The sequence below is a fragment of the Ruditapes philippinarum genome, unplaced genomic scaffold (assembly GCF_026571515.1).
Source record: "Ruditapes philippinarum isolate M1 unplaced genomic scaffold, ASM2657151v2 ctg3323_1_1_1_1, whole genome shotgun sequence".
NCBI lineage: Eukaryota > Metazoa > Mollusca > Bivalvia > Venerida > Veneridae > Ruditapes > Ruditapes philippinarum.
In genome coordinates, this window is record NW_026865886.1 from 22198 (window position 1) to 48672 (window position 26475).

Consider the following 26475-nt stretch of genomic DNA (forward strand, 5'->3'; position numbering starts at 1 on the left):
TGATAATATAAAGATATTTTTCACGTTCATTGTTAAGATATTCATGGTATTTCCAATGTTTCCGAACATGTTTTTAAATTGCTACTTATTTAAACAGATCCGTAAAATATGCAATACGGCACTTGCATGAATATTCAGAAGAAAATATATTTGCTTAGGTGTTTTTTATATTATATTGTACCTATAGTTTCGTAAATTGTAATAATCTTTATTTAGTCTGTTCTTAGATAAAACTAAAGCAAATTGTAACAGATTGATTTGGTTGGATCTTAAAAGCTTGAATAGACAAATGTCATAGATATTAGATTGAATATTACAATTTACGCTCTATAACGTATGCACAATCATTGACATATCAATGACATCGGACTATACCAACATATACCAATTTCAATCTTACAGCATTAATTTTGATATTGTGTATTATTAATTAGATCACCACCCAGTTCCTAAGCGAAAGAAGCCATTTGTAATTTTAAGTTTGATATGAAGTCTAAAATCTCAATGTGCAGCAGTGCAAGCGTTCGTTACATCTTTGGTGTCATAAGCACGTCATCAACTCTGTTCTTCTTTTTCAGTTTTCTTTAAAGAATCTTCTGATATTGTAGACATATTCTAGCTCAAAAATGTCGATAAATTGTAGAACAAACATAGTTTTAATGGCTCAGACATGTGTTTTGTTCACTTGTTTTCTCTAAATTCTTCAAACCAGATGTCTGTGTTATTCGATTCTCATCATGTATTCCGAGTGTCTGCAAATAAGCTGCTCCAATCTCCTCCCCTGATTAATGGACATTCACCACTTTGACTCAAATTCGAAATTTTCGAATTCGGAGAGAGGTCGAGGTACACTTAAGACAATATTGTATCTATCCTGAAGAAGAAAAGAAAGAAAAAGAGAAAAAAAATCATCGTTTTTTTCTGTCTTGGTTTTAGTCTTTCTTACCTAAAATGCGGGTTTACATTATTGAACAGAGTAGGACATGTGCACTTAAGGATAGATTCTCGTGACCAAGCGCCATTGTTGGACTTTTTTTATTTGCGTGACTCAGGGCGCACTGTAGTTGTACCGGCTCCGGTCATGTTATTTTCAAAACATAACTTGCACTAGCACGTGGAAAGCATGACGACACAGGCATTGGTTTATTATTCTATTATTCTAAATACAGATAATGAATGCGGAATTACTGATTTCGGTATGCAAGAATAGTGCTAATGAATTCTTTTTTCGTGTAATAACTTTTGTAAAGACCTTCTTGCGGACTCGGGCTTAAAAAGCGTCCTCAGACTTCTGCACATGGTAATTTACGATAAAAAGTGCATTAACCCTTTAATACAACTCATGAGTTACAATTATATATATATATATTTATTAAAAGAGTAATTGTAATACAGCGAGCCTCTAAAGTATATTTTAGTTTCAAAGTGAACAGCAGGTGTAACATTAGATTATGACCCTATTGAAAAAATGACCTATGAGTCATTTTTCAACGTATTAATTATTATTTATGTAAAAAAAATTGACCCCCGTCAAAAACTGGCAATATTTTGATATTGAAAACTGACCCCTCTTGTTTTGTACAATAAGCTATGGCTAAGCAGATAAAGTATAAATAGCTTCAGTTGTTTTTATAATTATCAAAGCGTGCAATATTATTATGACACTCATTATTTGCCATTATATAGTAAAGACTGTTTTTAAAAGTGAACTAACATAATTATTACATTGCATGTTATTTGTTTTTATTATACATTGTATTATTGTCCACTGGAACTAAAATAATAGTATAAAAAACTGTCTTTCTCTGTCATCGCAAAGAGAGAGGAATTTGTATTTAAATTATTGATAAAAACAATCAAATCATCACATCAAACTATAACGAACCCTTTTTTCGAAATGTCAAATTGTCAATCGTAATGAAAGTAACTGTTCCAGCAGTTAGCTTCCCTTTGTTTTTGTATGGAATATTTTCATTGGTGGCCTCAGACCACTTATCTTGCTATATGTTTTGTATAGTCTATAAATGAAAATTTCAAAAACACTCCAAACAAACATCATTATCTCAACTTTGTAAGTTATCCAAAGAAAACAAATTGTGTGTGCTGTCAATGACGGGTTGACCAGCTACTTTTTTTTCTTCAAAATTTTCACTTTTATGAAGTCTGTAACTTCTTTCGTATTGTTGGCAATCAAGGGCAAATAAATGCAGTCTTGTGCCTACTGGCCTGAGATTTTCACAATCATGACCGTACAAGAATAAAGGGCGCCAATCTGCTGCATTACGACTAAGAATTTGAAGTTTCGAAATAAGGTTCGTTATAGTTTGATGATTTGATTGAACACATTTCACAAATAATAATTAATCTAATAACATCTTTAAAAACGCAATACACATGAGAAGATTTCGAGATTACATATCATTACATATGCGAGTTGCATACCTTTACTAATTTATTAAACTTATATTTATATTTATTACGTAAATATTTTGTTACACACGTGTAAAAAACGGCACTTTTGTTTTATGTTAAAAGTCTGTTAATAAATGAAAATGAGGTTGTAAATGGATTGTTCTGGTTAATTTTAGTCGTGTGTTTGAGAATAAAAATTGACATGAGTTGCCGTTTGATATGAACTTTAATAAAACTCGTCGTTGAAAAATGTAAGATCTATGAATAACATTTTCCTGGACTCGCTTCATAAAAACGTATCGTTTTATTCTAAAGTGATAACAATCTCAAAAGTCAATATTCATACACACGTATTTTAGAGATGTAAAACTAAAAAGATACTTCCGCGTTGTGCAAGCGCATACAAATAACTATTTTTTAACTCGACACATGTTTGTTAGAGTACCTTTTGCTTGTTTCAGTGTCTTTTTGGATTCACCTTTGCCGGCTGTTATTTCAATTTTTTATCCTCATTAGTTATCATTATTAGGCATTAGTTATTTTAGTTGTGTGTGTGTGTGTTGGTGTGTGTGTGTGTGGAGGGGGGGGGGAGGGTTTCACATCCAACATGGTGTAGTCCGCAAAAGTTTGATTTAAAGCCATTTAAATACAGAAAAAAAACGTTACCATAATATGATTGTTTACCAACAGAGGAACAATAAAACATCAGACTCAAAATAGGTGGACATTTATGTAACGTTACGCGGTGGGTCAAAATTTCCACCTTCTTTGGTGATATTCACCATGATGCAGAAGCTAGCAGCTTTATATTGCTTTTGTCTGCCTAGAACAATTTCAATAAAAGAACGGGATTGAAATGGGCAAGATTAAAATAAAAAAGCAGAAATACTTACGCTTTTTATGAACTTCGATGTTGTTATTATCACCAGAGCCTGGCATTGTCAGATCTGGAAACATACCGTGATTTCACTATCCACTGAAAGTCTGAAATAAAATGTATATATTTTAGAATAATCTGGTCTTATTTGACAAGGTACTGAACGCGATTAATATATACTAACTTACAGAAATATAAAAATACACGATCTAAATACGTATTAAGGATTTAATTTTACATTATAAACAATTTTAATATTTCTAAAGATAAAAAACATCTATCATTTTTTTATAATTTATATCTAATTCTATGAATATAATTGTTTGTCTAAACATTTCTTTGTAATATAAATAAGTAATTTCTAAAATATATTTCAGACACTAGATACAAAATCTATCACTTATATTGAATGAGAACTTTTTGTTTGATTGTTATGAAATTATCATGTATATATTTTTCACATTGAAGGGAATCAACCATGCTAACTATTACTTTACGCTTTTCCTAGAGTAGCTTCCCCTTTCAATAAAAATCTGTATATAGTCCAAAAACGCAGACTCGGTTGTCTGTTCATTTGAGATAATGGAAAGTGCAACTTCTCTCATGCCCAATTGCACCGGCTTAGGCGGTGTTTAATCCGAATTAACATAAATTTCATAAATAAGATAAAAATATCAATGACGTGACTGTATCGACCTCGCATTAGCTTTTAAGTCCAGCATTGTAAAATTACTTAATTGCTATTTTACCATCAAATACCATGTTACTAATAGAATATTTTGAAATAAAATATTTTGTGCTAGAAGTATACAATCTAAATGTTTAAAAAGTTATTTGTTTTACTAGCAAATACCCCATAGAGAGCCTCTTATACGACAAGATGTCCGTAGCATGAAAATTCCGTGTTATGGAATAAGACCAATTATATACATGAATCAATGATATACACAAACAATACCAGTTACACAAAATGGTGGACTTGCACGCATAAAAAGTACATAATTAAAAAAATCAGGAAATTATACCAAATTGATTAGAAAAAATGTTTCTACATCTGCGATTAATGCCTGATATTTTAAATGATTGGCAGAGACAATAGGAGGATTTATACAAAGTTGACTATTAAGTGTTGAAGTGATAGTTTGTGTGGGTTCTTACTTGATATTTTATCTTATTTAACCACAACTAACACGGATGTGCAAATGATTATTAGTGTAAATAACAAAATGACATTTTCTCATTGTTGATTTAATGTTTGTCATACCGCATCCTTATTTCAAAAAAAATATAGGCAAATACATTTTATCTACGCTTCTGTAATAATTAGATAAAAATCACAAACTGTAACATTGCGTACATACAATGAAGCAAATCAGAAATGAATGTCAGTTCAATGTTTGTGCATATATGTAGGCGGAGCATTATATGCCCGAAAGTGATTTTTTTGTAAGACATAATAGTAACCTTGACCTTTGACATTGTGACCCAAAAATCAATTGGGGTCATCTTCCTAATATGGAAATCTTCCTATGAAATTTGAATATTGTGGGCCAAATGGAACTTAAATCATGCTCCGGAAACCAAATTGCTAACGGACGGACGGACGGACAGACGGACGGACGGACGCCAGGGGGTATAACATAATGTGCCCGAAATTCTTTTGGGCAAATAAAAATGGTTGCAAATAGTTTTTTTCCTTTATTTTTTTCTGTGATTTCTAATTGTGATAAATTTCATTTTACAAGATTTTGTTTTATATCTGGTCCAGTGTAAATGTCATATATGATTTTTTGTCAACAAACTGGTTTTGTTAAAAGTGTTCTTTTGTCCAAGTAGATCTATGTATCAAATCCCCAAAGGAATAACACTGTCATTGCCAACTGTAGCATAATTCATTTATTTGACCTTTAGTGTCCAGGGCTGCGTTTCATGGAGAGTCCTAAGTTAGTACTAAATTCTAGGATTTCTGAGAAAAAGATTTTGCAAGTAACTGTCCTATCTTTTGTTGTAAACTTAAGACTGATGACCAATTCGCTCTTCCGAAAAAAAGTTACGACATACAACGGCATGCGAATAATCCCGTAATATTTCAATTTTCGTCTGTAAAAAATTGACGCAGTCGGCGAATGCAGACGGAAGGCAAACTGGACAGATGCTGAGCCTTTTGCACTGTCAGAAGCCATCCATATCCGTAATACGGGGGAAACATTCTACAATGATTACCAGTGTGAAATGAGTTGCGTGATTGGTAATTTCTTTTCTTTGTTGTGTGTTTTGTGTAGTTTTTAAGAGGAAACCACTGTTACCACTGCCCTTGGTTGCCAAAATGGAAATCCCACACAGCGCTGTCACACGTGTTGTCAATGCAAGAATTTTACATTTGTCCTGGGACCAAATTAATGTTTTAACCCAAATTTATCAATTAAAATCAATGGAACCTTCCTGATATTTAGCAAGTTTGAGTGCATACTGTGACTTGATGAAGTGAACTTTGGAAAATGTATTTAACAGTGCTTAACGCAAATATGATGATTCATTTTGTGAACGGATATATATACATACATGTATATGGTTCATGGACAGTGCAGGACACTTCGTTAGGATCGATCATGAAATCCTCTAGCATGTAAAGAAGTTAATTAATAGTTGAAAGTTTCTTAAATTGGAAGTGTAAAGGTGAAGGCAACTAGTATTGTTACTGTATATTGGTACAGTACTGCTTTACAGCCTGTCCAGGAACGTTGCGGTTGCTATACTGCGATCTTTTATTTACTGATGTGACCCGGAAGGTATTGTTATCTACCAAACTACCTCTGGTCAGCATACACAAACAGCGGCATGTTGCATTTTAAACATCTTGTAAATAGCACTCATTAAGAGGAAGGTAAGTTATATACACCTGTGCAAGTTATAAATAAGTGACTGGTTAAAATGTCCGATTGGGAATATCACAGATCTAATTATCATATTTCTAGAAAAACCATCAGAATGCATCTTTCAAACTTGTTTTGTTTTTCTAAGCATTATACAGTTGTTTGCCCAATTCCATCTTTTCTGTCTGCATATGAATTTTAAAATTGTTGGTATAAAGAAAAGTACCTGTAAATATATATTTGATTCGACTTCAAATCTAACAATTTTCAGAAAATCTTTTATTTTTTCTAGTAAGTATAGTGCTTGATTTAATATGATTGGTATCACCAGTTCTAAAGCAAGATTATTTACCAGACCCGATGCATTTTACCACTTTTGTTATGTAAAAAAGACTAAACAAATGTCCATTATTTAAGAAAGTAAATAGGATTTTTTGTAGAATTCAAAGTATATGTCATCAGTGTTCACATGTATGTACTGATCACTGTTCAGCACAATTTTATCAACAGGAAAGTTGGAATTACTTTTTGCAATATAAACAAACAGCCGTCTGTGAAAAAAGGTCACGGACAATAAAGTCTTCCTTGGTGTCTTACCCCAAGGACTGTTGTGCACAGGTATGAAGACAATGCATTCATTATCAACAAAGGTTCAGCCGATTATGACAAAACCTGTGAAAGCACAATAATTCAACTCAAGGTCAATGTCATTTATGACTTCAGGTCAAATTGAGTTTGATATAAAATAAGACTTTGTCCTAAATGTAGTTGAGCTTAAGTATGAAGACAATCCATTGATAAATTACAATTTTATAGCCAACTACAACAGAAATGCAATATTCATTACTTTGACCTTCATTGATGAGTGAAGGTCGTAATCAATTCATTCTACTAAATGTTCTTGTCCGAAGGATTGTTAGGTTATACATAATTTATTTTAGTTCAATTGTGTAGGGAATCACTCCAAAATCTGTTCCAGGAACCAACCACTTCTGAGCAATGAGTGTAAAGTTTCAAGCTGAATGAAACAACGGCTTGCCCCTAGCAGGGAATGAACCTAAGCCCCTAGCCTTTCTTAGATTACTAGTCCGACGATTTAACCACTCGCCATAGTGCTACTTTAAATTGTTTTGTCTGTGTATGTAGACAATCCAAGAAAGAAATTTAAGAATGTTTAATGTTTGTGGACATGCTCGGGAACGGCAGTAACTGTAGCAATAGGTTGATTTATTTCTTCTATTTGTGTTTATTTAATATTCAAATAGATATAAAGATATCATCAAAATGGAAATAAACTTCGGTTATTTTCGGGTTTATAATACTGCATGTTTGCAACATCACTTTTCATCGGATACTTGTTTCTTTTATACACTTAACACATGACTGCTGTCGATCCATCAAATTAGTTCTTTCTTTATTCTCTATTTTAGGAAGTTAAAATGGTTGTAAATGTATAACACAGATTATATGGCCATTTATTTAGCTCTTTTTTTGTATACTCATGCGTTAATAAATATTACAGTATGATTCTCTTATCAACTACACACACCACGTTGCATTTTTCGCCTTGTCCAAAGATCAAACCTGCAACCTATGGATTACATATATTTTCCCTATCCAGCATTATTATTTGTTTACTTCCCCTTTGCAGGAAGTCATATTTAACCTATTTATTCAAATACTTACTCTGTCTGAACACCCTGGTCTGTTATCTGCCTCTTCTTCCGTTCCCCGTTGTTGATATTTTACGAAATCTATATTCTATCAACCTGTAAATAATAATATATTGTTTGTGTCCATCATGTAAGTGTAATGTCTAATATATTTTAGTTTTTTCCCTTTAAAACTTAAGTGCCTTACAATTCCATATGTTTGTATAGAAAAATATTTTATTAAAATTAAGGATTGTCTTGAGAAACATATAAGACAAATTTTTAAACATCAGTTTTCTAATATGTCAGTTTTTTTGGACCTAACAATTTAATTGATCAATAATCACAGAATCTTGAAAATAATGTTTTCAACATTGGTTTAAAGACTAGGTAACATATACTCTCTTGCGCTACGCTCGAATGTTTCACTGTCGCCCACTAAAGTGAAAATAGTCGAGGTCGAACTGACAAATCTTTTTACACCTCTGATGTTATCACAAACGTCTTTCATATTTATAGGAATTTACATTTACTGTTCCTCTACCCGTGAATGGAGGTTTTGGTAACTGGGGTTTATGTCAAGATCATCAATGCTAAAAACAGATTTCTCCATGTTTGGTAATACAGCCTTTATTGAATGATGTCTTTTCATATTTACTATGTAAATACTTTTGAGTGGCATTCTGGAGCTTAGAGTCACTTTGCTAAGATCAAGGGCACTGGTGCTCAAAATAGACTTTTATACTATTGTTTACACAGCCTTTATTTATTGGCGGATGCCTTTCGTATTTGGTAGGGATATCCATTGAATGGTCTTCTAGTATTTGGAGGAGTTAGGCGTCACTTGGGTCATGGTCAAGTTTGCGAAACTTTGATAGCGTATTATCTTATTACCCCTCACTTTTTTCGTAATGCTAATTTCCCATAGGCCTCTGGGAGTTATTCTTACTGTTAATGCAAGTGCACCACGTGACTACGAATTTTGTACTGTTACATAGGTAACAGTATTTTTTAACAGTATAAAATCTGGTCACGTGGTCTATTTTCTAAATAAAATGAAATAAATGGCCGCCATTTTTTTCTCGATTCATTCTTATTTTCGACGATAGGGCATCGCCGAAGTAACTATTACTCTGATAAAATTTAGTTCTTTGCAACCTAGAGTCCCTTTCGCGTATTAAATATCTTTTTGTTGAATAGTCAACAGGAAACATCCGTTTTCAACGGAAGTAATTGTAATGTAAATAATTTTGTGTGAAACTGGAACATGCAGACAATTAAAGCATGCAACAAAGGATAATTTAACAATTTTAACCAGTGAAACGTTACAGATACAGTAGAGTTGGTGGACAGACATCTGTAGGATATCATCGTTATTTTCTAAATGCACTTTGTCAAAAACTATGCGAAGAATATTCTGGATGCAGAAGGATCAGATTTCACAGATCATGACCTTATAAATTGGTAAGTGTTTTGTTTTCTGAACAAAACACAGCTTATTTTATGTTTATGACTGGTAGATATCATCACTTGCCTAAGGAATAAAGAAAAACATCTTCTCAAGTAGGCCTACTGTACAGTGCACTTAAAACTTGCAAGGTAACGGACAGTTTAGTTATTGCTTCTCTTGGCTTATTTTTGTTACAGTTAGATTTAGTTGAGAAATTCAGATCATCACAGTATTTGTTCGGGGTAATAAAATAAATAACACATGGGTTTGTGGGTAACAGTAAAAATATCATCCCTCGTATAAATACTGTTACACTCGGCTACGCCTCGGGTAACAGTATTTTCCTCGGGATGATATTTTTACTGTTACCCACAAACCCATGTGTTATTTATATAATATTTACTGCTGTTCAGTGATAAGCATCCTCCAGCATGGTCTATATCCATTACCTATACATTACAAAACATACGTTTATCCTTGCGTAGGAAAAAAAATGTATTCATATATGAGGATTAATGAACCTTTAAATTGTTTACAAAATATGGGACAATATTTAGATTTATTCTATACAGAAGTTGAAACAGATTTTGTTCCGATATATATGTTCTATTATTTTTTTTCTTTAGCGACAGTATGTGCGGAATAGAACATCCAAATTCGAAAATTGACTGCGAAAATAGTCTCGGCTTAAAAATAGTGTTTGTGAACTCACTTTCTATCTTGTTTCAATGAAAAGTGTATTGATTTATGACGCATGATGTGCCTTTTAAATAACTATTAAGCATAAAATAAATAGAAACTTTGTTTTACATGTAAGATATTTTTTGTCAGGTGTTATTATTAACTCGTTGCTACACAACTTGTGTTTTCTGTATGAAACAACTTCGAAATTACATGCAAAAAAAAACAAACAAACATATCAGTTTTATTATATACTTTATGTTCGTCAAAAACAATTTTAAACTAAAATTTCACGGATAAATATTTGTGCATGTGTCCTGTGTAATGTGAAACTAAAATCATACTACGTAAATTAAGATTTCAGACGTTTTACAGAGGTGACAAAGAGGGCTACACTTACATTTTTAAACGATAAGTGAACTGTGACAATTTTTAAGGCCACTTTTTAAAAATTCTATACCCTCATCGTTCATAAAAGACGTACTTTGGATTTACAACTTGTGATATTATATACAATAATTACATCATAACATAAAAACGATAGAAATAAAAAATATAATATCTTTTAAATACACATTATTTTCTTCTTATAGTTTCTTTTTAACCTGAATTGTGATTAATTACAATTAACAAAGTTTTGCTTTTTTATCAGGTCCTAGGACAATTGTTCTGCCTTCGCTTATTGGGGCAGAATCTTTCACAATGGGGAATATCTAGATATAAAAATATAAGAAAGTTTTATCCACTTTTCCAGCTTTTATTTAATTTGTAAACACATATACTTATTAATCAGGCAGAATGATCTAATATAAACAGAATATTAAATTCTAACATATTAATGAAAGTTAGTTTTACATTCATTTACTTGAACAAATAGATAATATTCAAATATTAAGTAACATCTTGTTACCTGAAGTTTTTAACAAAGTTATTAACATAATTATATTTTTTTCAAGTATTCAAAATAAGAACAGCTTAGTGTTCTTAACTAAATTTTAGTTGTTTAACATCAAACATTTACAAAATGTACATAGAATAAAATACAACTTACCTAGATATAAAAATATAAGAAAGTTTAATCCACTTTTCCAGCTTTTATTTAATTTGTTAACACATATATTTTAATCAGGCAGAATGATACTGCCAGCTGGAAAAGGGATCTTTTAAGGGGTTCTCTCACTGTCCATTGGTTTAACTTAGTTGACCAATAATTAAACATTATTTCTGGAGAGGCGGAACTACAAGTTCTGGCTTAATTCTGAAAATACTTGAGAAATAACTTACATATTTTCTAATCACTATTTGTAAATTTAGTTGTCTATGTTTTTAAAAGAATAAAGTTTATCACAGATGTTAATATAACAAGCATTTTGCAATTCTTTGTCTAGTGTAAAAGGTTTTTAGCACATTGGCTTCTCTGTAACAACATGTCACCTGTTTGAGACATTCTAATTGACCACATAAATGTACTTGAGATTTAACAAAGAAAAAAAGGTATAATTTAGTTTTATCATTTATAAATTTATGCCTAATTTTGAAATCAGAAAATACAAAATAAAATTTAAAATGAAATTCAATACAAATATTTCACTCACTTATGTAATATACACAATATAAAATATAACAAGAAAATAGCTAATTTTTCATAGCATGACACGACCTCCCCCCTGAAATTACTTTATTCCTATAAAGTGTAAAAGTTTGTTTGTCGGACAGTGAGAGTTCTAGGTAAGTAACGACAAAATATACAAATATAAACATGACTGCAAAAACACAAAAATTGTGAAACGTACTAATAATGTATACAATAATGTTGTAATATAAGATAGAAAGATTAAAACCAAAATAATTCCATATTGGAAATAAGTATTATCTTTTACCCTGTTATCAACATCATGTAATACAAAGTTAGTGAAAAATATATATGTACATGTATCATACAGACTTTATAAATCAGTATTACAATAAAACTCTTCAAACAAAATATACAATAAAACTTTTCTATTTTGCAGAATATTTAGGTGCTGTATCTTTAGTTCATATCAAGCAAATGGTTTGATAAAGGTATAAGAAGTTGACCATGTTGAAATAAAAGTAAAAATATTATTTAAACTGAAAATCACCAAGGATACAATTTAGAGTTGTTATTAATGTAAGAACTTAGTAAAATTTGCTCACAATTTAAAATGACTACATTATAATTTAGTCGTTGCAACTCAGCAGACAAATTTCCAGATACCATAGTAGTACAGAGTGCCATAAGGATCACCATAAGCATCATGTTTGCCCATTTAACTAAAACAAAACAAAATGGATGCAAGTCAGTCATTGTTGCAAAATTGACGTCTCAGTTTTGCAACCAAGCACTTTGATCAGGAAACAGGAATGATAGAGAAGAATAGTTTAAGAGGACAGAACAACATTCATATACTTACATACAAGATCATACACTCATCATTTATAATAATCAAACCTGAACCTTAAAATTTGACTTTCTTACATTAAATGTCTGTTTGGCATATATCAATAAGTTAGGACAATGCCAAAATAAAGCAATATATATTACTTCGTGATCTTATTAAAATATTTAAGCAATTATAAGCAACAATGTCTACCTGCCTTATAATAAATTAATGCACAATGCATAGAATATTATATTATGACAAAAAGTATCTGTGAGTTTATAACAACAAACTAAAATAATTAAACGTCTATCTATAAAATTAATCATTTTTATTTTGCTATTTCTTAATAGCATATATATTTTAGTTACTTTACTTTCACTACATTTGTGTAATATGTTATAATAGTTCATTAAAATCATATGTGTACAAATCATTTTCTTTTTTTTCTTTTTTTTAATGTTTATGCTGTATCAAAATTCTTATATTTCGTCTGTCTTTTCCTAGTTTTTCCAGTTAACTTATGTTTGAAATTATCTGAACTGATTTTTGTATTTGTCTATCGATTAATTATGCCTATAAATTGTCCAGATTTGTTTGTGGTGTCCGTAGATTATCCAACCATATCCTAGAATTACCGTCACGATGCCATGCGAGTGTGGCCATGGCTTTTTCATCTTTCTGCCCAGTACTTTAACAAAATTGGTCAAACCTTTTCAAATATGATACAATGTCTTGGTGTTCATTGCCATAAAATTGATCCAGCTTAAACACTCCAGCCATTGTTGATGTATGGAAAATTTGTTGAGGATCTTGGTTTTGTTCAATCTGTTGTTGTTCTTCGTTTTCTTCAATAGCCTGTTGATGTTCGCTTGGCTGCTGGATTTGGTCTGGCACTGACCGTAGATTATAGTTTGACGGTCTAGAAGTCAGTACCATTCCTTTTCTCGCTTGGATTATGTGAGAGGTGGAACCTTTCCGCTACCCACCACGTGTTCTGCCTTCGCTTATTGGGGCAGAATCTTTCACAATGGGGAATATCTAGATATAAAAATATAAGAAAGTTTTATCCACTTTTCCAGCTTTTATTTAATTTGTAAACACATATACTTATTAATCAGGCAGAATGATCTAATATAAACAGAATATTAAATTCTAACATATTAATGAAAGTTAGTTTTACATTCATTTACTTGAACAAATAGATAATATTCAAATATTAAGTAACATCTTGTTACCTGAAGTTTTTAACAAAGTTATTAACATAATTATATTTTTTTCAAGTATTCAAAATAAGAACAGCTTAGTGTTCTTAACTAAATTTTAGTTGTTTAACATCAAACATTTACAAAATGTACATAGAATAAAATACAACTTACCTAGATATAAAAATATAAGAAAGTTTAATCCACTTTTCCAGCTTTTATTTAATTTGTTAACACATATAGTTTAATCAGGCAGAATGATACTGCCAGCTGGAAAAGGGATCTTTTAAGGGGTTCTCTCACTGTCCATTGGTTTAACTTAGTTGACCAATAATTAAACATTATTTCTGGAGAGGCGGAACTACAAGTTCTGGCTTAATTCTGAAAATACTTGAGAAATAACTTACATATTTTCTAATCACTATTTGTAAATTTAGTTGTCTATGTTTTTAAAAGAATAAAGTTTATCACAGATGTTAATATAACAAGCATTTTGCAATTCTTTGTCTAGTGTAAAAGGTTTTTAGCACATTGGCTTCTCTGTAACAACATGTCACCTGTTTGAGACATTCTAATTGACCACATAAATGTACTTGAGATTTAACAAAGAAAAAAAGGTATAATTTAGTTTTATCATTTATAAATTTATGCCTAATTTTGAAATCAGAAAATACAAAATAAAATTTAAAATGAAATTCAATACAAATATTTCACTCACTTATTTAATATACACAATATAAAATATAACAAGAAAATAGCTAATTTTTCATAGCATGACACGATGATCAAAGTTAATGGAAGTATGATTACGGAGGAAAATCAACTCTTAGAGAAAAAGAAACCGTTGGTTGCTTTAAATCTTAATGAAATTCTTGAAGTGAAACTTATAAACCCTCTAACACCGAAGTATGCACTTACGATTAATACACCATATCGTATTGAAAATGAACACCCGTGTTTGACATATAAAGATTTTAAAGTTTTATCAACAGACAATTTTAAAAGGAGAAATGCAATCAGAGAAACATGGGGAAATTCAAGTTTTTATTCAAGTTATGGAACAGCCAAAGTGATGTTTCTCTTAGGAAGACCAATTAATAGTTATGTACAGAATAATATTCAGAAGGAGTTTGAGCTTAATAGAGATGTACTTCAAGGTGATTTCATAGATACCTATCATAACTTGTCTCACAAAACTGTAATGGGCTTCAAATGGTTGACAGAACGTTGTAGAAATGCTAAATATATAATAAAAACGGACGATGATATTGTGCTGAATATGTGAATATATGTGCATATATATTTTTCTAATTAATTTGGTAAAATTTCCTGATTTTTTAATTATGTACACAGTATGCGTGGAAATCCACCATTTTGTGTAACTGGTATTATTTGTGTATATCATTGATTCATGTATACATTTTGTGTATAATTGGTCTTATTCCAAAACATGGAATTTTCATGCTACGGACATCTTGTCGTATAAGAGGCTACCTATGGGGTATTAGCTAGTAAAACAAATAATTTCTTAAACATTTAGATTGTATACTTCTAGCACAAATATTTTATTTCAAAATCTTCTATGAGTAACATGGTTTTTGATTGTAAAGTAGCAATTAAGTAATTTTACAATGTTGGACTTAAAAGCTGATGCAAGGGCGATACAATCACGTCATTGATATTTTTGCCTTATTTATGAAATTGATGTTAACTTGGATTGAAAACCGCCAAAGCCGGTGCAATGGGGCATGAGAGAAGTTGCACTTCTCATTATCTCAAATGAACAGACAACCGAGTCTGCGTTTTTGGACTATATGCGCAGCCTATTTACAGATTTTTATTGACAGGGGATGCTACTCTAGGAAACGCATAAAGTAATAGTTTGCATGGTTGATTCCCTTCAATGTGAAAAACATATACACGCTAATAGACCTTTTTACAACACGATTCTTCCATAGCAACCAATGTTGCATTTCGCGCATGCGCATTTTGCGTAGGGAAAAAGCGCAATAAAATTGACAACAGTGTATGATACTAAAAGGCTTTAATAGTCGTGATTCCATGTTACCTACCGGCTCTTTTGTTAAAAGCGGTCTAGTAAATCACTTACCGACCGCTTAAATATACCGACCTGTTTTTGTTCTATTGTTCTCTATACAATAGAAAATATGTGAAGTCGAGAAACTCGTGCATTTCAGTACACAATATTAACCGTAAAATAACGCTGAATTATGTGTGTGTGTGTGTGTGTGTGTGTGTAGGGGGGGGGGTGGTAATGACCACTTTGAATAGAAAAAAGGGTCGATATATATTTTAAAGATTAATAGAAGTAAATGAGCGCATACGGCTGTAAGAACCCTCATAACATATATTCCAGATTATTTGTGAGAAAAACGAACTGGCTACTGTTCTGGCGTTGAAGTTTGTGTTTCGCCGATATTAATGAGTACAACAACGCACATTTGGCCTTTTTTATAGTTTGCTTTTCGGTATACCTAACACATTTGCCGAACTATATAGCTTCATAAGATACTAGTTTTCGACATTTATTTCCACAACTATGTCTGAATTTGCACAATCCTGCATTATTTAACAATTCCGCATTATAGGATATATACGACGATTATATTATTGGTGCATATCGAATCAAAGTCAACTTCTGCATCTTTCTTTCCAAAAATACTTTCAGTAAGAGTATAGTTCATCTTAAGTATAAGACCGTTTTTCCCATTTTTTCCCAGTTATTTTTACATTTTGTATACCAGTACTCGTCTGTACTCGCCTGTTCTTCGCAAGAATACGACTTGCGCTTCCATTCTAGACCGCGTGTTTGCATGCGGTCTTAAGAACGGATGATGCTAATTAAGAAGACACCGAAAGAAAATTCTTCCATACATGGATGAAATTCTAAGAACATTTAAAATCAGCCATCATAAAAAAACAACAACAACAAAACCCAACTTACATGACGGTGTAACTACATGTATTACTAATATTTATTCATAGAACCCCGTCTTTTACTTTCCATTGAAAAAATCGTATATTTTAATTATATAAGAAATAGCCCGATCATCTATTTACCATGGAATTTATTATATATAAAGATAAAGTGTTTTGTTTTTATGATAAGAAAACATTTTTATCTTCCTCAATATTTGTTTATACGAGTATTATTAATATGTTATGTATATTCATATATCAAAATATTGATATTACCTTTTCCCTACTCGACAAGTTCTGTTTTCATTTTCTGTGACTCAACTCAACAAGTACATTACCTGACCTTATTACATAATGAAACCCCAAGAAAATCACGAGAATATTCAAATAATACCTGATTTGTGAACGAATGAATTAAAGAGCGTAGCGGATGGTATCTTTGCTTGGCTTTGGAATGCTTTCTTAAACATGATAAAGTACATAAATAATATGTTTCTTGTGAGTAATTTTAATAAATACTGAGTTAAAAACTGATGTATTGATAGAAAGACAAAAGAGCATGTAGGTAAGATAGTTACCGCACTCAGAATAGGTCTGCATAGTATGTACAGACCCGGCAGCCTTTTAAAAATCTCAATCGCTACGCTCTCTCGGTCTTCAAATCGCCACCCGGGTCTGTAAATACTATGCAGACCTATTCCTCGTACGGTTACTATTACTTATATCAACCAGAAAACAGTAATTTTGGGATGACTTAAAGCGGTAAGTACTTAAAACGTCAATTGATATTTATAACAGATATAATAAATATGCAGGACTAATAATCCAATGGTCAAAAGGCGCATACAAAAGTCGTCTGTTTAAGGTATCATTAGACGACTTTTTCATCCGTAATTTAAATTTAAACGGCAGGGTGTTAAAGAATAAATTTTATTATCCCTGTATTACATAATATTACACAATATGTACTTCCTTTAGATTGGCCAGGCGGTAAGTGTCAAACAGATTGACTCGCGACCGTGGTTGTTTGTTTCCAGCTAGATTTGGTATAAATATCATTCAACCGGGACGTTTTAGAACCATGACATAGTTAATCACGTACAATTATGAAAATCGTAATTTAAGTAATTTATATATATACCAATCTCATCAATGTCTATTGATGTGTGAAGTGACAATTAGTGAACACGTCTGCGAATGTTTCAAAATTCTAAATTTTACCAGTTCATGGTAAATGTTGAATTCTGCTTAAACCAGTGCTAGGGGGCGTGGACGGTAGTTTGCACTTGACATTACCGTCCATAAACAGGCTCAATCAAACCGAGTCTGCAACATTTTCAATTTTGCCGCGTTGGGCTTTCTTTAGGTATTCTTATTTCACTCTATTGCATTAAAAAATATTATAATGTGTTAAGAGGAACCAGATAAAATGAGTGTTATTTCACTTTCCTTAAAGATTTAAAAAAAAGATAAACTATTTAAAATATGTTTATGTGACTTAAAAATTATCTGTTTTGCATCACAGTCAAATAAAGGATAAAATCAGGTAAACTGAACACTCAAAATGCATTATCAGCGGGCCTGTTCTGACTATTTTCAGAATGCTAATTAACCTCGATTTCATATGTTATAAAATTTCTTTTTATCTTTTTTATGAACTATTTCAACAACAATTTAGTTGACTCCCATTTGAATAAAATATATAATTCCACATTTTCTTAAAAAAATCTCAATGTTAGATCCGTGACCGTAAGCGGGCCCACCGTAAGGGGGAATTCTTAAACAATTTCCTTTTCCGTGCCTTTTTATGGCAATCTTGGCAACAAAGCTATAAAGGAATCTTTTCTATTTTTGTTAAAAGCTATTTTATATAATTTTCTACCTTTTACCTTAAATTAACTCGGAATTGTCTATGAACTTCTTCTATATTTCTATGTTAGACTATGCTTTTTTGCCCTACGCAGATTGCGCATGTGCGGGGAAATACTACTTCCGATCGATTGTTCATAGCAACGGACCGCGTCGTAAAAAGGTCTATCATCAAACAAAAAAGTTCTCATTCAATATAAGTGATAGATTTTGTATCTGATATGTTTGAAAAATATTTGAGAAAAAATTATATTACAAAGTTAAGTTTAGACAAACAATTATATTCATAGAATAAAATATAAAACTGATTTTTTTTATCTTTAGAAATATTAAAATTGTTTATAATGTAAAATTAAATTCTTAATACGTATTTAGATCGTGTGTTTGTATATTTCTGTAAGTTAGTATATATTAAGCGCGTTTATTACCTTGTCTAATAAGACCAGATTATTCTAAAATATATACATTTTATTTCAGGCTTTCAGTGGATAGTGAAATCACGGTATGTTTTCCAGATCTGACAATGCCAGGCTCTGGTGATAATAACAACATCGAAGTTCATAAAAAGCGTAAGTATTTTTTTTTTATTTTAATCTTGCCCATTTCAACCCCGTTTTTTTATTGAAATTGTTCCAGGCAGACAATGGCAATATAAAGCTTCTAGCTTCTGCATCATGGTTAATATCACCAAAGAAGGTGAAAATTTTGACCCACCGCGCAGAGTTACATAAATTTCCAGCTATTTTGAGATAGTAGTTTTGTAAAAAAAATCTATCTGATGTTATATTGTTCCTCTGTTGGTAAGCAGGAACAAGGCCCCCAAGAAAGATCTCCCAAGAAATGTCAGAGGTCTTGGCCATTTTGAAGATTCTCGAAAAGATGTCAAAAGGGCAACAAAGAAGGAAATCCATTATATTTTATTTATGTATTCACAATTCTGAGGAAGGACATAAAATCCGCTTCATTAGTTATCTCGAGCTCTGCCATCAATGTTTCATATTGGCCATACATTAGACTCGAAGCCAAAGACTGATCCGACTCCGTCTTCGCTGCCTCTGATGTATCTTCACACTCGCCTTCAATGAATAATGTGGTCAATATAACATCATAACTGCCACGTGCTTCTGCAAGTGGCAGGCGTAACATAGCTAGTCTCAAATGGCCATGAGAGCCATCCATACGAATACCGTCCGATGATATCCGACCCACGATAAATGACCAAAATCATGTGTGAAAGTATGCTGAAAAACTAGGTAAACAAACAATAGCTACCTTTTTTAACAAATTATTCAGCGTTACGTCCTGCCAGTGAATACCAGCTGAAACGCTTTAAAATATGGTAAAAAAGATCAAGTAAATCCATTATTAAAACATTATTACACATATCTTTTCCCTTCTGTTGAAGAAAAACTATTTATTTCTGAGGCATGAAAAGTAGCTATAATTTCCTTCGTCGTAATCGATGCATACTCAAGCTTGAATATTACCTTCTTATCAAGGTTTAATGCAAATTAAAAATATGAAATTGTTCATTTGTGAAAATTAAATGCAATATTATTGCCCCACGTGTTTAGGGAATGTTAACATACATATAGCATAATTGTAGCTTAGATTACAACTAAATATTATAGTCATCATTTGATATATTAACTAAATCATCATATTTGTAGTCGCTTTTTGTTGTGTTCTTTAATTTGTTTGATATTCTCTATTAATTTTTAGCCAACTGGCTTTTATCTGAATCTCATTTTGTACAATGACAAACAAATATTGACATTGTAGCATTTCTTTCGCGCAATCTAGCTTTGTCCACTTTGAATACGTCACATATTCAGAATGAATCTCTTTGTATTTCAAAACAGGTATGTTGTTCATGACTATACCATAATTGAATATATCATCAATCCAAAAGAAAGGTGTAAGTGAGGCGGACTTGTATAAAGACGGTACAATGTCATTTAAAAACAAAACGTAATTTCCCTGACAATATGGATCATGATGCTTCATACCTCGTAACTGATGTTGCTCAATATAAAATCTGTGATTCTTTTGTCGTACAACTCTGTTTTCTTTCAATCGGCGGCAATGAACATGATACTGATCAACAGACATGTTAAGCATACTGTTCTGAAAAACGCGGAACATATTTAGCACAATATCATCGTCCGTTTTTATTATATATTTAGCATTTCTACAACGTTCTGTCAACCATTTGAAGCCCATTACAGTTTTGTGAGACAAGTTATGATAGGTATCTATGAAATCTCCTTGAAGTACATCTTTATTTAGGTCAAACTCCTTCTGAATATCATTCTGTACATAACTATTAATTGGTCTTCCTAAGAGAAACATCACTTTGGCTGTTCCATAACTTGAATAAAAACTAGAATTTCCCCATGTTTCTCTGATGGCATTTCTCCTTTTAAAATTGTCTGTTGCAGACAATACAATAATAAAAATTGTCAAATCTTTATATGACAAACACAGGTGTTTATTTTCAATACGATATGGTGCATTTATCGTCAGTGCATACTTCGGTGTTAGAGGGTTTATACGTTTCATTAATCCCGGCTTCAGCTTCACTTCAAAAATTTCATTAAGATTTAAAGTAACCAACTGTTTCTTTTTCTCTAAGAGTTGATTTTTCTCCGTAATTATACTTCCATTAACTTTGAATATTGTCCTAGGACCTGATGAAAAGGCAAGACGTTGTAAATTGTAATTAATCACAATTAAGGTTAAAAACAAAATATAACAAGAAAACAATGTGTATTTTATAGATATCATATTTTCCATTTCTATCGTTTCTATGTTATGATGTAATTATTGTATATTATATCACAAGTTGTAAATCCAAAATACTTTTATTAACGAAGAGGGTATAGAGTTTTTAAAACAGTCGCCTTAAAACTTGTCACAGTTCACTTATCATTAAAAAATGTAAGTGTAGCCCTCTTTGTAACTTCTGTATAACGTTGTGAAATCATCATGCGTCATAAATAAATACACTTTCCATTTAATCAAGATAGAAAAAGGGAGCTCACAAACTGCAACTATTTTCGCAGTCGATTTTCGAATCTGGCTGTTCTATTCCGCACATACTGTCGCTAAAAAAAAAAAGAAATTATATCAGAACAAAATCTGTTTCAACTTCTGTATAGAATAAATCTAAATATTGTCCGATATTTTGTAAACAATTGAAAAGTACTTAATTCCTCATATATGAATACATTTTTTTCCTACGCAAGGATAAACGTATGTTTTGTAATGTATAGATAATGGATATAGACCATGCTGGAGGATGCTTATCACTGAATAGTAGTAAATATGATGGTACGTTATCAAAGTTTCGCAAAAACTCCTCCAAATACTAGAAGACCATTTAATAGATATCCATACCAAATACGAAAGGCATCAGCCAATAAATAAAGGCTGTGTAAACAAAAGTATAAAAGTCTATTTTGAGCACCAATGCCCTTGACCTTAGCAAGTGACTCCAAGCTCCATTAAAACTTAGAATGCCACTAAAAGTATTTACGTAATAAATATGAAAAGACATCAGTCAATAAAGGCTGAATTAGCAAACATGTAGAAATCTATTTTTTAGCATTGATGATCTTGACATTAACCACGGTTACTAAAACCTCCCTCAACGGGTAGAGGAACATCCAAGGTATACAATTCATGATTGTCCTTAAAATCTATAAACTAGAGTAAGTGTATTACTTACAGGTAGCAGTAAATTTCCCGTTTTTGTTTTGTTCTTTTTCCGGTCCGGACGTTTGAATTTATATAACGGTTATGTTGTGCTACTTTAACAGTATTTACCTGTACATTTTTTATAATAACAACATAACAGCTGTTAATCAATGTAGCGCGTGATCGCTATTTAACTTTAAACAAAGGATTACACCTACTCCAAGCAAATGCAATCCAAGTCATTCAATGTACACAGACTGTAAATGCTATTGTTTACGCCGTGACTAGCAAATAACGTGAATAAGCATGATAGTTATTAATAATTGGCATTTTTTTCATGTTTTTTGTTGTTATGTGCATTATAGGTACTGTTGAAGTTTATTTATTTCGGAACCTTTGTAAACATAGTATGGATCAGTGCACTTCAAAAAGGGAAGTCATGTTTCTATGGATAGTATTGTAATACTTATTGGCCATACTTCTTACAGCGAGATGTTGTAGTGTAGAGGTAGCGCGCTGATCTATCAACTATGCAGTTGCGGGTTCAAATCCCAGCATTTCAATTATTTTTAAATTTTTTTTTCAATGTACAGGTACTTAATTGAGCTTTGTGCTACACGTGATAATGGCTTGCAACGAAAATCATTTATTTATTGCGAGCACGCGAGTTCTGGGCTGTTTGCTTGAGGTGTATGTTGTGGTGCTGTTAGGAGGACGTCATCACACTTTTTGTATTTGGTGAAAACCTTGCCATTCATTCTCCGTGGTATACCTATTGAGGTACTATCTTGGCACTAGAGACGAACACGCCAGTGCCAGCGCGACTTGAGTATCACAGAGGTTGAAGATATTGTTTGATTGATGAATTAAATTGAATTTTAGCTTATTATATATGCTATAGTACTGTCGTGAATAAAAAAAGCATGGACAGCTTTTATACATGAACAAAAAATGAAAATAGAAAATAAATAAATAAGAAAATAAATAAAAAATAAAATAGAAAAGGCCTAATAAAAGTATTACCCCCTTGTTGGATTTGAACAAACGATCTTCCGCATGCAAAACAATTACCATAACCACTACACTATGAGGCCAGATACTATTCATTTTCCTGTTTTCCTGGTAATGTGTTTTCGTACAAAGCTTTTTTCCTGCCACCCTATGTACTTTTAGATTTAAGATTTCCCTTTCTCGATCATATTTGAATCGACAGTATATTGAAATGTAAACATTGATTACAAGCTAAGACATGAGGTGGTTTAGTAAGGAGATGAACTTTACACAATTTTTTTCACATTTCTATAGCACCTGTGTTTATATGTTATTGTGTAAGAAGATTATAATAAATATTTTGAACGTTTATGTTTTTATTTGGTTGAAGCTAAAACTGTTTGCGGATTTGTTATAAGTGACATATTCGCGGCTATAAAGATTCGCGTAATCATGCCTACCGCGAAAAGCGTTAACTTAAAACGCGCGAAATCTTTTCTAGGAACACAGTATTCCTATAAATATGAAAGTCGTTGGTGATAAATAAAAGCTGTTACAAGATCTGTCAGCTTTAGTGGGCGACAGTGAAACATTCGAGCATAGCGCAGGAGACTATATGTTACCCAGTAGAAAACATTATTTTCAAGATTTTGTGATTATTGATCAATTAAATTGTTAGTTAAAAAACTGACATATTAGAAAACTGATGTCTATTAATTTGTCTTATATGTTTCTCTAGACAATCCTTAATTTGTAATAAAATATTTTTATATACAAACATAGGTATTGTATGCCACTTCAGTTTTTCAGGAAAAAATTCTAAAATATATTAGACATTACTCTTACATGATGGACACAAACAATATATTATTATTTACAGGTTGATAGAATATAGATTTCGTAAAATAACAACAACGGGGAACGGAAGAAGAGGCAGATTACAGACCAGGGTGTTCAGACAGAGTAAGTATTGGAATAAATAAGTCAAAAATGACTTCCTGCAAAGGGGAAGTAAACAAATAATAATGCAGGATAGGGAAAATATATGTAATCCATAGGTTGCAGGTTTGATCTTTGGACAAGGCGAAACACGTGGCGTGTGTAGTTGGAATGTGGATCATACTGTAATATTTATCAAATATTTATTAACGCATGAGTATACAAAAAGAGCAAAATAAATGGCCATATAATTTGTGTTATACCTTTATTACCATTTTAACTTCCTGAGAAAGAAATAACTTGATAGATTGACAGCAGTCATGTGTTAAGTGTATAAAAGAAACAAGTATCCGAAATTTGTCAGGAAGGTTGATTTGATGATTTCTAGGTCAAGTTTGAAGATGGGTCATCTTCGGTCAAAAACTAGGTCACAGGAGCTAAAAATAGAAAAAGCTCGTTAACACTCTAGTGGCTGCAGTTTTCATCCAAATATTCTGGAAAAGTGTCAGGAAGGTTGCTTTGATGATATCTAGGTCAAGTTCGAAGATGTGTCATGTCCGGTCAAAAACTAGGTCACAGGAGCTAAAAATAGAAAAAGCTTGTTAATACTGTAGTCGCTGCAGTTTTCATCCAAATATTCTGGAAATTAGTCAGGAAGGTTGTTTTGATGATTTCTAGGTCAAGTTTGAAGATTGTTCATGTCCGATCAAAAACTAGGTCACAGGAGCTAAAAATAGAAAACTCATTTTAACACTCTAGTGGCTGCAGTTTTGATCCAAATTACCTGGAAATTGGTCAGGAAGGTTGTTTTGATGATTTCTAGGTCAAGTTTGAATATGAGTCGTCTCCGGCTAAAAATTAGGTCACATTGCCCAAATATGGAAATACATTTTTAACACACTAGAGGTCACATGTTTGACTCAGTTGTCATCAAACTTGGCCAGGATGCTTGTCTAAGACATTGCTTGGATGCGGTTGATGGGTCAGGGGAGCGATCCAGGGCCATCATGGCCCTCTTGTTGTTATTGTATTGTCTGCAACAGAAAATTTTAAAGTGGGAAATGCTTTCAGAGAAACATGGGGAAATTCTAGTTTTTATTTAAGTTATGGAACAGCCAAAGGGATGTTTCTCGTAGGAAGACCAATTTATACTTATGTTCAGAATGATATTCAGAGTGTTTCTCGTAGGAAGACCAATTTATACTTATGTTCAGAATGATATTCAGAAGGAGTTTGACCTAATTAAAGATGTACTTCAAGGAGATTTCATAGATACCTAACATAACTTGTCTCACAAAACTGTAATTGGCTTCAAATGGTTGACAGAACGTTGTAGAAATGCTATATATATAATCAAAACAAGACGATGATATTATGCTGAATTTGTTCCGTGTTTTTCAGAACAGTATGCTTAACATGTCTGTTGATCAGTATTATGCTCATTGCCGCCGATTGAAAAAAAAAACAAAGAGTTGTACGACAAAAGAATCAGAAATTTTATATTGAGCCACAGCAGTTACGAGGTATGAAGCATCATGATATTGTCAGGGAAATTACGTTTTGTTTTCAATGACATTGTACCGTCTATGTACAATTCCGCTTCACAAACACCTTTCTTTTGGATTGATGATATATTCAATTATGGAATAGTCATGGACAACATACTTGTTTTGAAATACAAAGAGATTCATTCTGAATATGTGACGTATTCAAAGTGGACAAAGCTAGATTGCGTGAAAGAAATGCCACAATGTCACTATTTGTCATTGTACGAAATGAGATTCAGATAAAAGCCAGTTGGCTACAAATGAATAAGGAATATCAAACCAATTAAGGCACACAACAAATAGCAGCTACAAATATGATGATTTACTTAATATATCAAATGATGACTATAATATTTAGTTGTAATCTAAGCTACAATTATGCTTTATGTATGTAAACATTCCATAAACACATGGGGCAATAATATTGCATTCAGTTTTCACAAATGAACAATAAATATTTTATAGTTTGCATTAAACTTTGATAAGAAGGCAATATTCAAGTTGAGTATGCATCGATTACGACGAAAGAAATTATACCGTAGTTACTTTTCATGCATCAGAAATAAATAGTTTTTCTTCAACAGAAGGGCAGAGATATGTGTAATTATGTTAAAATTACGGATTAAGTTGATCTTTTTATCATATTTTAAAGCATTTCAGGTGGAATTCACTTGAAGGAAGTAACGCTGAATAATTTGTTAAAAAGGTAGCTATTGTTTGTTTACCTAGTTTTTGAGAATACTTTCACACATGATTTTGATCATTTATCGAGGGTCAACCTATCCTGGCTAAATAACCAGTGATAACAGCTTTTCTCTGTAAGTGATAACTACATTGTTCTTTGCCCGTATGAAATATAAATCTGCGATGAGAGACAATTGACCATTAGACTCAATATCCCGATATTAATTGTCACGGAAAAATTACTCGTTGCCGAAG

At 31.9% G+C, this 26475-nt stretch overlaps 2 protein-coding genes across 2 annotated transcripts; one reads left to right on the forward strand and one right to left on the reverse strand.

Moving 5' to 3' along the window:
* Positions 1-14333: 14333 nt before the first annotated feature.
* LOC132730652 (beta-1,3-galactosyltransferase 1-like) lies at positions 14334-14837 on the forward strand. The gene has a single exon (XM_060716627.1). The coding sequence runs from the start codon at positions 14334-14336 to the stop codon at positions 14835-14837; it is 504 nt and encodes a 167-aa protein (XP_060572610.1).
* Positions 14838-19282: 4445 nt separating this feature from the next.
* LOC132730653 (lactosylceramide 1,3-N-acetyl-beta-D-glucosaminyltransferase-like) lies at positions 19283-22197 on the reverse strand. Its single transcript, XM_060716628.1, has 4 exons — positions 22190-22197; positions 21410-21468; positions 20371-21051; positions 19283-19437 (listed from the first exon to the last, which is right to left on the reverse strand). Exons 1-4 carry the CDS (start codon positions 22195-22197, stop codon positions 19283-19285), a joined length of 903 nt encoding a protein of 300 aa, XP_060572611.1.
* Between the last annotated feature and the right edge of the window lie 4278 nt (positions 22198-26475).

Coding starts and splice junctions, on each gene's coding strand:
- LOC132730652 (XM_060716627.1), top strand. CDS start 14,334: ATGATCAAAGTTAATGGAAGTATGATTACGGAGGAAAATCAACTCTTA.
- LOC132730653 (XM_060716628.1), bottom strand. Junction 21,052..21,409: donor CGACTGCGAAAATAGTTGCA/GTTTGTGAGCTC, acceptor CCTTTTCATCAG/GTCCTAGGACAATATTCAAA. Junction 19,438..20,370: donor TGAGCAACATCAGTTACGAG/GTATGAAGCATC, acceptor TATTCATTGAAG/GCGAGTGTGAAGATACATCA.